Here is a 12084-nt window from a genome sequence, read left to right on the forward strand (position 1 = left end):
ACACGGCATCTCCTAAACCCACTCCCACCCACTGCGGAACAAGGCCTGCATCTCCATTCTTATAACCCCGTGTAAATCGCAACTGAGGCAATAGGGCCTGTTCTTTCCGGGGCTAATAGTCTTTCTGGATTTTTATTGACTTCGTAGTTAGTTTCTGTCGCTATAGCAACAGCACTATACCGTTCCTGGTAGCTACCTAGGTATTCTGTCTCTACGGTAACCGGTGCTTTGCGACCTTCAGTTTGCAGCAGTCGCACTGCAACTACGGAATTGCTGAGCGACTGTGAAGGGAATCCCGGCTATGGTAGGCGCTTTCCAGGGAAACCCTCAGAAGACGGGTGTTTTGGGTTGGAGGACTGACCCCGCAGCCCATGGCGGTGGCAGTGCCCCCGGGCGGAGCAAGGGGCTCTGGCTGGACCTGGCGACCAGTGGCACGGGACGCCCTCCTGGCTCGAGCGTTCCACTCATGCACCGAACTGAGGGACCACTTGTATCTGGTGGGGGGTCTGTTGGCTGGAGGAGCGAGAGAGCCGAGCAGTGATACGGTGGCTTTCGATCCAGCTGGGGGCCGGGTCGTGAGGGTGGATGCCCAGGGTGGCCCGAGGCGCAGTCACCACGATGCCGCGCTGGTGGAAGGGCGCTGGCTCTGCGTGGTGGGCGGCTGGGACGGGTCGCGCCGTCTGGCCGCAGTGACAGCCCTGGACGTGGAGCGTCGGGTGTGGGAGACGTGGACCGCGGCTCCTGGCAGCTGCCCGCCTGCTGGCCTCAGTAGTCACACCTGCACCCGCCTCTCCGACCGAGAGCTCCGTGTAGCTGGCCGCGAGGGTGGTACCCGTACCCAGCGCCGCTACGGAAGCATCTACACGTTAAAGTTGGACCCTCGTGACCGCACCTATTGGTACGACATCCCCTGCCCCAAATCCACCACACATCCTCATCCACACTCCAGAAAAGCAAAGACTAAATAAATTGTAAGGAAGCTCTGGTCCTTAAGAGTTGCGCTGCTAACCCAAAGGTTACATTATTCCAGCGCTTTGAATCCACTATCCGCTCAGCGGGAGAAAGATGATCAGTTTCCTCCCGTTCAGATTTATTTACAGCCTTGAAACCAGATGGACAGTTGCCGAAAGCTACTCACGGCAGGCAGTGTCTTGAATTTTTGAGGAAAATTTCACAATTTTTTTTCTGTATATGCACATTAGCACTTTTCTGTCCTTGAACTCTGAGTATTACCGTCTCTCTCACAAGACCTCCTATGGTTTTTAATCCTTGAGAAGGGCTGGGCCCAGAGTTTATCGTGTATCACGTGCCCTGGGCGGCCCCACGGAGCAGTTTCTGTAAATCCAGGAAAGCCCAACACGTTCTTCACTCAATCAAGACATCCAGAGGAGGGGACTTTGTGCAAGTCCAAAGGGCTGTGCCTGGTCGTTATGAAATGACATTCCAAGGTGCCAAATAAGAAGGCAGGATGGACATTAAGAGAGGATGTGTGCCATTTAGAGATTGACCTGGGGCCTCCAGGGATGGAGGGAACAATCGTAAAATTTCTCAGGGGTGCACCAAGGCAGTAGAGGGCTTAAATTGTCCCAAAACTCAACTCGGGCTCGAATTTCTGCACATCCACAGTTACAAGGAAGAAAGCCTCCACACAGCCTCACGCTCAGGTCACTGTGCTGCCTTGCTCCAAACTCCTGGCCCCCACCCAGGTCATCAGCTGTTGCTCTTTGGGGGCTGCAACTCTTCTGAACCAGAAGTAGCTGGGCTTTGGAGTTATGGGAAGATTAAGGTATTATTTATTCACATCTTGCTTAGAGCTGAAGGGACTAAAACTAATCCTAAAATACCTTCCAACAGTCCTATCCTTCTCCTTCCAGGAGGAACCACCTGCTGCCCCTCATTTGATGGACCAGCTATCAAAGCTTGTGAGCAGTGGGCAAGGGTCCCAGCAGGGGCCTCGGGGCCTCCGCCATCACTCATGTTCTGTGGTGGGGCCTTTTGCTGTGCTGTTTGGCGGAGAAACTCTCACTAGAACTAGAGACAACATCTGCAATGACCTCTACATCTATGATACTCGTGAGAGCAAGCCTAGTAATGCCTGAGGGGGAAAGCTGGGAAGTAGGAGAACCTGAAATCTGCAGACAGAGTATTGGGGAAGGAAAGAAGGATTAATAGACATGATTACAGGGGAGTGTCTAGAAGTAAAGATTTGAAGAGAATTCAAAATCAAGTTTTGGAGAAAACCAGAAGTTGTTAATCTTAAGAGCCAATGGGTCCTAAAATGCTCATGCCTTAATAACTGCTCCCCCTCTACTCTATCCAACAGGCAAGTCTCCTGCTCTGTGGTTCCGCTTCCCCTCTGCAGACCGTGGGCTAAAACGAGTAGGCCATCAGACCTGCCTTTGGAATAATCATCTTTACCTGGTTGGGGGTTTTGGTGAGGATGGTAAGACAGCAAGTCCACAGGTTTGCATCTTGGACATCTTTGTTTAAAAGCCTCTATCCTGTTGTAAACTTATAAAGCATTACTAATTACCACATCTATCTGCCTTATTTCAAATACCTATTAAAATTCAATCTGAAAGTCAACCTTCATCTCTAAACTTTTCTAGGGGGAGACAATAAATAATAAATACATCTTTATTTGCAAGGGAAAGGATAAAATATGGGTCCTGCACTGACACTGTGAGCAATTAATCCTAGTGGGACCAAACCCACGATAAACTTCCTGTTACCCAAATCATGCAATTTCCACCCAACAGAATATGACAACTACAGAACAATCTCACTGATTTCACATGCAAGCAAGATTTTACTGAGGATTATTCAAAAATAACTGGAACAGCACATCAGCAGAGAACTACCAGAAGTCCAGGCTGGGTTTAGAAGGGGTCGTGGTACTAGGGATATTGTAGCTGATGTTAGATGGATCTTAGCTGAAAGCAGGGAATACCAGTGGAATGTCTATCTGTGTTTCATTGTGTAAAGGCATTTGACTGTGTGGATCATAACAAACTATGGCCGACTCTGAGAAGAATGCGAATCCCAGAACACTTGATCATTCTAATGAGAAACCTGTACTTGGACCAGGAGGCAGTCGTCAGAACAGAGCAGGGGAACCCTGCATGGTTCAAAATTGGGAAGAGCGTACGCCAGGGATGCATCCTATCTCCATACCTTTTCAACCTATATGCAGAACAGATTATCCGGAAGGCTGGGCTCTATGAGGAGAAATGGGAGATCAAGATTGGTGGACGATTTATCAACAATCTGTGTTATGCAGATGACACAACCCTGCTTGCTGAAAATGAAGAGGACCTGAAGCACCTGCTGCAGAGGGTCAAGGATTGCAGCCTCCACTATGGATTGAGGCTCAATGTCAAGAAGACAAAGATTCTCACCACTGGACCAATTGGCAGCATCAGGATGGATGGTGAAGAGATTGAGATTGTACACAGCTTTAGTTTGCTTGGCTCCACAGTCAACAGTCTTGGCACCAGCAGCCAGGAAATTAAAAGGTGCATTGCCATGGGAAAGTCTGCTGTTAGGGACCTCTCCGAAGCACTGAAGAGCAATGGTGTCTCTCTGGAAACTAAGGTGTGTCTGATACAGGCCATGGTCTTCGCAATCACTTGTTATGCATCAGAGTGTTGGACAATGACCAAGGAGGACAGAAGGAGAACTGATGCCTTTGAGCTGTGGAGATGGAGAAGAGTATTGAGAATACCATGGACTGCTAGGAAAACAAACAGATTCGTCCTGGAAAGGGTTAAACCGGGTGGCTCCTTGGAGGCAAGGATTCTGAGCCTCCGTCTAACATACTTTGGACATGTTGTGAGGAGAGACTGGTCCTTGGAGAAGGACATCATGCTTGGGAGGGTGGAGGGACAATGCAGGAGGGGAAGGCCCTCTATGAGGTGGATTGATTCAGTGACTGGGATAATCGGGATGGGAGTGTCAGAGACAGTGCCATTGGCACAGGACAGAGCAGAGTTTCGGGCTGTTGTACATAGGGTCGCTATGAGTCGCAAACGACTCGACGGCACATAACAACAACAACAACAATACTGGAAGAAAGTTTCAGGCTAAAGCTAAGCATTCTGACCAAAACATTTAATTAACAACAAAAAAAAAAAAATTAACAATAGCAGAGAAAATAATAACAATAAAGAGAAATCAGAAGGAGTAGGAATCAGGGTAGAAAAAATGCAAAGGCCTTGGTCCCTAGGAGACCAACACTCCGGCTGAGCTGGCCTTAGCCCCAGCTCCTTCTGAATTTTCCTTGGCTGCTGGCTTCTCATCTTCCCCCATGAGACGAATGTTGTGCTTTTCCCGGAATTCATTTAGTTCTTTTCCCTTTGCCTGCAGCTGCTGTGTCAGTGTCTCAATGATCTTCTGGATCTAAAGGGAAAGAGAAATGGGTTATATAAGAATTTCAAGATTCCCTTTGCCCACCCAGTAAGGGTTATTGGTAGAGGTGAAGGAGATTCCCTTTGCCCACCCAGTAAGGGTTATTGGTAGAGGTGAAGGAGAGGTAACTAACACCTCTAAACTTATTTGTAATGAAGTACTGCTATTAAAACTCAGAATGAAATTATTCTTCTCTTGAACAGTGGTTAATAAACCTCAGTGTACCTAAGAATCATCTGAGTTGCTTGTTTTAAAACTATCCTTTCAGGAGTTCTTTCCCAAAGGTTCTGATTCAGTGGATCTAGGAAGCAGCATTTTAGTCTGACAGGTGATTTTAATGCAAGACGGCCTAGTGGTTAAGTGCTTGGCTACCAATTTGGAACCCTAAAGAGTTTTTGGAACTTTATGCAATTCAACTGTAATAGGACCACTATGAGATAGAACTGATTATATGACAACAACAGAGTCATCTGTGGGCCATGCTGTGAAAAACATGCTGGCTCCTCACACCCCATTCAGCCAGATCACAGAACCCATGAAAAGAGGCAAAGCAGCCAGTAACTCCTTTTGTCCAAAGACATTATAGGCTCTTTATGGTCTTTTCAACATAAGTTCCTGCCCAAACTCTTCTCTGTCACATTTTCTGGCCTAACCTTCTACCCAGAGATCCTTGCTTACCTGCTCCTTGTTGTTCTCCAAGGCAGGCAGCACCTCTTTGACAGTGCGCTCCACCAGTACTCCTCCAACCATGCGGTAGCACTTGCGGGTTTCATCTACCTCCTTCAGTGTATCAATCACTAGGCTGGGTTTGAAGAACACGACAGAATCTGAGAATTCAGTCCTACTCACCTCTCCCTCACAGAATGGCCCATCTAAGTCTCCTATAGTTTGTTTCTTGCCAGTTTCCTCACCTGTGCTCATTCAATTCCATCTCCAACTCAGCTGCTTTGGATGCCAGGCCTCGTTGTTCCTGCCGAAGACGGTTAAAGCCAGCTATTACCTTTTTAAAAAAAAAAAAATAATAATAAGATGTAAGTGGAAATGGCAAAAAGTCAAGAGAATACAGAGGTAGAATAGCTGGCTTTACAAAGGTGCAGTAGTGGATACCTACTTTGGAAAAGGAGCAAAACACAATTTTGCAATTTCTAACTTAAGTCTATCTGGATTTCCATTCACCTATCTGATAACACAGATGCTAAGTACTTATTGTGTACTTAAAACGAATACACAGATATTTGCCACACGCTAGTAAATAGAACAGATTTGGCCTCTGGCTCCCTGTAGCCTTTCATTTGGTGGGAGATGATATTACTTGCCACCAAATCAATCCTGACTCGTAGCAACTAACGTGGTCTTTGAGAAGCTGACTGCCAAGTCTTCCATGGCAATTACAAACCACTAGCCTTAAATCCCTTGGAATAAAGAGAAACATTGTTAGATATAATATTAGAAGTAGAGGCCCTCAGATTGAGAGACATTAAAAATGAAGAGAAATAGCTACAAATGTCTTTTAATAACTGGAACATGAATGTATGAAGTATGAAACTAAGGAAACTGGAAGTTGTGAAAACCAAATGGAACACAAAATTTGATATGTATTTCCTAGGTATGAATGAGCTGAGACAGTCTGGTATTGGCGGCTTTGAATCAGACAATCACACAAGCTACTATGCCAGAAATAACAAATTTAAGAAGAATGGTGCTGCATTCATAGTAAAAAAAGAACATTTAAATATCTATTCTGAAGCACAATGCTGTGTATGATAGGATACTATCCATAAATGTATAAGAAAGACCCGTTAATACAACTGTTAGTCAGATCTATATGTATCAATCACGAAAGCCAAAGATGAAGAAATCGAGGTCTTCTACTAACTTTTGCAGTCTGAAATTGATCAAACATGGAATCAGGATGCAATAATAATAATCGGTGACTGGAAAGTCAGAAAAAGAATAACCGATAGTTGGAAAATACAAAGTTGGTTGCATAAATGAGACTGGAGATTGATATGATTTTATACAATTAATGATTTACTCACTGCAAATACCTTTTTTAAAAAAACAAATGTTAACTATACACATGTCCCTCATTTGATGGGCTACATAGGAATCAGTGTAGATTGACATGTGTGGAAAGAATCCTTAGAGAAGTTAATCTCTGCAGTCAAACAAGGCCATGGGCTGACTGTGAAGTAGATCATCCAATTACTCATGTACAAGTTCAAACTGAAGTTTAAGAAAATTAAAACCAGTTCACAAGAACCAAAATACCATCTTAATGCACACCCATGTTTATTGCGGCTTTGTTCACAATAGCAAGGAGTTGGAAAAAACCCAGGTGCCCATCAACAAACGAATGGATAGAGAAGCTGTAGTAGATTCACACAATGGAATACTAACAAAACAAAAAAACCAAACAATGGAATACTAACTACACTGCATTGAAAAACAAGGAACTCATGCAATATTATTCAAAATGGGTGACCCTGAAGGACATTATGCTGAGTGAAATAATCTCAGTCACAAAAGGACAAATACTGCATGGTGCCACTGTAGTAGAATGGGACTGACATCAGGGTTGGGGTAAGACTAAGAAAAACTGGATAAATTACGTATACTGCATTGAAACAGATGAGGGAGAGAATAATTTAAAAATAATATATGATAGGGTATTATGGTTATCACAAGAGTCCAGAACTACGGTTAAATAGTGGAGTGTTCCTGGAGGGGTGGGGGAGAAGGGAGGTATTGTATACCAAAGAAGTACTTTTTCTTTTACTTGTCAAAGAGAGGAGCAAACTGGGGCGGGAGGGCCAGGGAGAAAAGTGCAACAATGAATGAATGGAAATCCAAAATCTCTGTAAATGTTCCTTAAAATTAATAAAATTGAAAAAAAAAATATCATCTTAAGTTTATCCCACTTGATTTTAAAAATCATCTCAAGAATAAACTTTACACCACAAAAAGATAAAGATAAACAACACAGTTGCAAAATAGGCACAGGATAGGAACAGACAGTTCAACAAAGAAGACTTCAGATGGCAAACACAAAAAAAAGTTCAAAATCCCTACCTCTAAGAGAGATGCAAATCAAAACAACTATGAGATATCATCTCATCCAGTAAAAAATAGCAAAATTCAACAGAGCAGCAAATGACAAATGCTGGCAAGGTTATGGAGAAACTGAAACCTTTATTCACTGTTCATGGGAGTATAAAATGGTGCAACCAGTATGGAAGGCAGCATGGCGCTTTCTCAAAAAGTTGGAAATAAAAATACCATTTGACCCAGCAATTCCACTACTGGGAATATACCCTAAAGAAACTAGAACTGCCACCCAAGAAGATATACGCACATCCATATTTACTGCTGCACTGTTCACAATAGCAAAGAGTTGGAAACAACCTAAGTGCCCATCAACAAACAAGTGGATAGAGAAGCTGTGGTATATCCACACAATGGAATATTATGCAGCACTGAAAAACAACCATGGAGGACATTATGCTGAGTGAAATATGTGAGTCACACAAAGATAAGCACTGCATAATGCCACTGTTATAAAGCAGGACTGAGGGGGGGTTGGGGAGAAACTAAGAAAAGAGGAGATAAATAATGTACATGGCATTGAAACAGACGAGGGAGAGAACTGTATAAAAGGAATATATGATGAGGTATTATTGGTATGACAGGAGTCCAGAACAAGAGCTGCCTAGTAAAGGGGGAGGGGGTGAGGCAGACGGACGGATTGTGTAACAATGAAAGAACTGTTTTCCAAAGAAAAAAAGGAAACTGGGGGAGAGCGAGGACAGGAAGGAAAATGTGCAACAATGAATGAATGGAAATCCAAGTTCGTTATAAACTTACAATAAAATTAAAAAAAAAGTATGAAGCACCAAACACTAATGATCAAAGACTAGATGAGTTGTGGAAAAACAACAATACCATCTAAGACATTACAAAGAGAAAAAAAGACTAACATGGATGTCAAAAGACACTGGAAAAAAAGACCTTAAAAACTGCACTAAACAATGGGAATAAAGGAGTCCTAGTGGCAAGAAACTGTTCTGCAACCCCAAAGGTGCATGGTTCGAATCCACCAGATGCTCTGCTAAGGGAAAGGGGCCATCTCCTCTGCCAGTCGGGTCCAATTTGATGGAAAACAACAACAACAACACAAAAAAAGAAGAACTGCTGACATAAAAGAGGTACACATTAGATTTTAAAAGGCAGTTTGAGAAGACAAATCAAGTATTATAATGAAATGTGCAAAGATCGAGAGTTAGAAGATCAGAAAATTATGCTCGGCATTTCTCAAGCTAAAGCACAAATCCATGCCTCAAGCTGTGATGATGAAAGATTCCATGGACAAAATCTTAAATGATGCAGAAGCATCAAAAGATGGAAAGAATACACAGAATTACTGAACCAAAAAGAACTCACCAATACTCAGTCATTTCAGGAACTAGCCTATGATCAAGAACCAGTGGTAATGAAGGAAGATGTTCAAAATATAAGGCCCCAGGAATTGATGTAATACCAACTCAAATGTCTCAAAGATAAAGTCCTAGGCGTGTTCACTAGTCTGTCAAGATATCTGAAAGACAGCTACCTCCTTGGCCAACTGACTGGAAGAGATCCCTAACTGTTCTCATTCCCAAAAAAAGGTGATCCAACAGAATGTGGAAATTATTGAACATTATAATTAATATCACATGCAAGTAAAATCTTGCAAGATTATTAAAAAATGGCTGGAAAAGTACCTCAAGAGAAAAATGCCAGAAATTCAAGCTGGATTCAGAAGTCATAGGAAAAGGAATATTATTGCTGATGTCAGTCAGATGGATCTTGGCTGAACACAGATAATACCAGAAAAATGTCAACTCATGCTTTATTGATTGTACAAACATTTGACCATGTTAATTGTAACAAATTATGGATAACATTGAGAAGAATGGGAATTCCAGAACACGTAATTGTGCTCATGCAAAGCTAGAAATAAACCAAGGAGCAGCCGTCCAAACAGAACAAGGGAATACTGCATGGTTTAAAATCAGGGGACATGTGTGTCAAGGGTTGTATCCTTTCTTCATGCCTATTCAATATGTATGCTGAGCAAATCATTCACGAAGGTAGACTATATGAAGGGTTATATTAGGATTAAAGGAAGACTCATCTGCGTGATGTAGATGATATAACCTTGCTTTCAGAATGAAGAGGACTTAAAAGATCAAACTAATCCCAACATCAAGGAAAGAAAAAATTCTCAAACAACTATGAGCCATCATCTCCAGTAAGAATAACAAAATTCAACAAAGCAGCAAACAACAAATGTTGGTGAGGTTGTGGAAAGACAAACTCTTATTCAGTGCTAGTGGGAATGTAAAATGGTACAGCCACTATGGAAAGTAGTCTGGCACTTTCCCAAAAAGCTGGAAATAGAAATACCACTTGACCCAGCAATTTCACTACTGGGAGTATACCCTAAAGAAACCAGAGCCACGACTCAAACAGATGCACACCCATGTTTATTGCTGAGTTATCCCCAATTGCAAAAAGAGATGGAAACAACCCAAGAACCCATCAACAAATGGATGAATAGAAAAACTATGGTACAGTCACATGATGGCATATTATGCAGCATGGAAAAACAATGAACTCATAAAATAAAACATTACACAACATGGGAGAGCCTGGAGGACATTATGCTGAATGAAGTATCTCAAAAGGACCAATAATGCACAGCACCACTGTTGTAAAATAGGATATACATGGAGGTGGGGAGAGAATAGGAAAGAGTGGCTAGATTATGAACACTGTATTAGAACAGATGAGGGAAGAACTGTCCAAAAGGAATATATGATTAGGTATTATATGTATGACAATCTGGGACAAAGGATACACTGTGGAGAGGAAAAAAATGTCCAATAATGGAGGGAAATAAAGTAAGTATGATGAAACGTTATCTAACATACTTTGGGCATGTTGTCAGGAGAAGTCAATCTTTGAGAAAAGACATCATGCTAGGAAAGGCAGTGGCTCAGAGCAAAAAAGGAAGATTTACAAAGAGATGAACTGACACAGTGACTAACAATGGGTTGGACCACACTGGAGATCATGAGGATACAGCAAGGTTCTTACCTGTTGCTCAGAGGGTTGCTATGAGTTGTGGTGGGCTCACTGGTACCTTATGTCATCACTCTTCCCATGTCCTCCTCAAGATTCTTCTTTCTATTCATGCTTCTATCCTAGCCCTTTCTACCTTCTGTGCTTCATGAGGAAAATACTGTCCTTTTGATCCTGTATGACTGATTTGTTCTAAAGAGTGAACACTTGCCTGGTGTTACTATCTACTTTTACTATTTGGCTGAAAGTGGAACCATGGGGTAAATTTAATCTTAGGCCAAGCCATTTTTTATAATTTTGAGTTTTGTTCCACATTTCTCTCACATTCTGTCTAAGACTCTCTATTGAGTTCTCTTTTAGAATGGTCAGCAGTGGTAGCTGGGTTCCATTCTGTGCTGGTATCAGGGTAATGGAGCTTAAATTCTGTGTGGCGTATTAGTCCTTTGGATTAACTATTTCTATCTGTGTGAGAAAAATGAATGTAGGAAAATTAGATATTGTTAAGGAAGAAATGAAACGCAAAAATATTGACATTGGTGAGATGAGATGGACTGGCATGGGGCATTTTGAGTCGAATGATCATATATTACTCGGGAGATGAAAAGGTGAGGAAAAATGTAGTTGCTTTCATAGTTAAGAAAGCCATTGCTAGATCCATCTTGAAGTAAATTATTGTCAGTGACAGGATAATATCCATACGCATACAAGGAAGTCCAGTGAATACCACTATCGTTCAGATAGATGCGCCAACAACCAGAGCCAAGGAAGAGGAGATAGAAGATTTTTACCAACTTTTATAATCGGAGATTGAGCGAACATGCAATCAAGATGCACTGATAATAACGGGTGACTGGAATGCAAAAGTCGGGAACAGAGAAGAAGATTCAGTAGTTGGAAAACATGGACTCGGTGACAGAAATGGAGCTGGAGAGAGAATGATCAAATTTTGCACAATCAATGACTTAATCATAGCAAATACATTTTTTACGAGACATAAACGCAGGTTATATACTTGGATTTCACCTGATGGTATGCATAGGAATCAGATTGATTACATCTGAGGAAAGAACTACTGGAGAAGCTCAATTATCAGCTGTGAAAACTAGGCCAGGAGTTGATTGTGAAACAGACCACCAACTACTCATATGCAAGTTCAAACTGAAGTTGAGGAAAATTAAACCAAATCCAAGGCAACCAAAATATGACTTTGAGTCTATCCCACCGGAATTTCAGAACCATCTCAGGAGCAGGTTTGAGGCCTTGAACACTAATGAGGAAAGACCAGATGAGTTGTGGGAGGATATCAAGGGTATCATCCAGGAAGAGTGAAAACGATCATTGCAAAGACAGAAGAGGAAGCGAAGACCAAAATGGATGTCAGAAGAGACTCTGAAAATTGCACTGGAGCGCAGAGAAGCCAAAGCACAAGGAAGAAGTCAAGATAACTAAAGAGGTGAATAGAAGATTTCAAAAGGCAGCACGGGATGACAAAGCAAAATATTACAATGAAATGTGCAAGGAGTTGGAGTCAGAAAATCAAAAGGGCCGAACTCG

At 42.3% G+C, this 12084-nt stretch overlaps 2 protein-coding genes across 2 annotated transcripts in view; one reads left to right on the top strand and one right to left on the bottom strand.

Annotated features, from left to right (window-relative positions):
- The first annotated feature begins 371 nt into the window (after positions 1 to 371).
- On the top strand, positions 372 to 2490 carry KLHDC9 (kelch domain containing 9). The gene is made up of 4 exons (XM_006895478.1): positions 372 to 898; positions 1627 to 1786; positions 1875 to 2073; positions 2324 to 2490. Exons 1-4 carry the CDS (start codon positions 372 to 374, stop codon positions 2488 to 2490), a joined length of 1053 nt encoding a protein of 350 aa, XP_006895540.1.
- A 1731-nt stretch (positions 2491 to 4221) lies between these two features.
- The window catches only part of PFDN2 (prefoldin subunit 2), an 18252-nt gene continuing 10389 nt past the window's right edge, over positions 4222 to 12084 (bottom strand). Inside the window, exons 2-4 of the mRNA XM_006895547.1 lie at positions 5319 to 5407; positions 5086 to 5209; positions 4222 to 4398 (exon numbers count right to left, since the gene is read on the bottom strand). Coding sequence (XP_006895609.1) covers positions 4222 to 4398; positions 5086 to 5209; positions 5319 to 5407 — 390 coding nt within the window. The remainder of the gene's footprint in view (positions 4399 to 5085; positions 5210 to 5318; positions 5408 to 12084) is intronic.

The sequence above is a fragment of the Elephantulus edwardii genome, unplaced genomic scaffold (genome assembly GCF_000299155.1).
Source record: "Elephantulus edwardii isolate Elephantulus edwardi_28Jun2011 unplaced genomic scaffold, EleEdw1.0 scaffold00168, whole genome shotgun sequence".
Classification (NCBI taxonomy): domain Eukaryota; kingdom Metazoa; phylum Chordata; class Mammalia; order Macroscelidea; family Macroscelididae; genus Elephantulus; species Elephantulus edwardii.

Bases quoted from the DNA above. Each gene is read 5' to 3' on its own strand.
- KLHDC9 (XM_006895478.1), top strand. From the start codon at position 372: ATGGCGGTGGCAGTGCCCCCGGGCGGAGCAAGGGGCTCTGGCTGGACC. The intron at 899-1,626 runs GTACGACATCCC...GCACATCCACAG, and splicing joins CCTCGTGACCGCACCTATTG to TTACAAGGAAGAAAGCCTCC. The intron at 1,787-1,874 runs GTATTATTTATT...TTCTCCTTCCAG, and splicing joins GGAGTTATGGGAAGATTAAG to GAGGAACCACCTGCTGCCCC.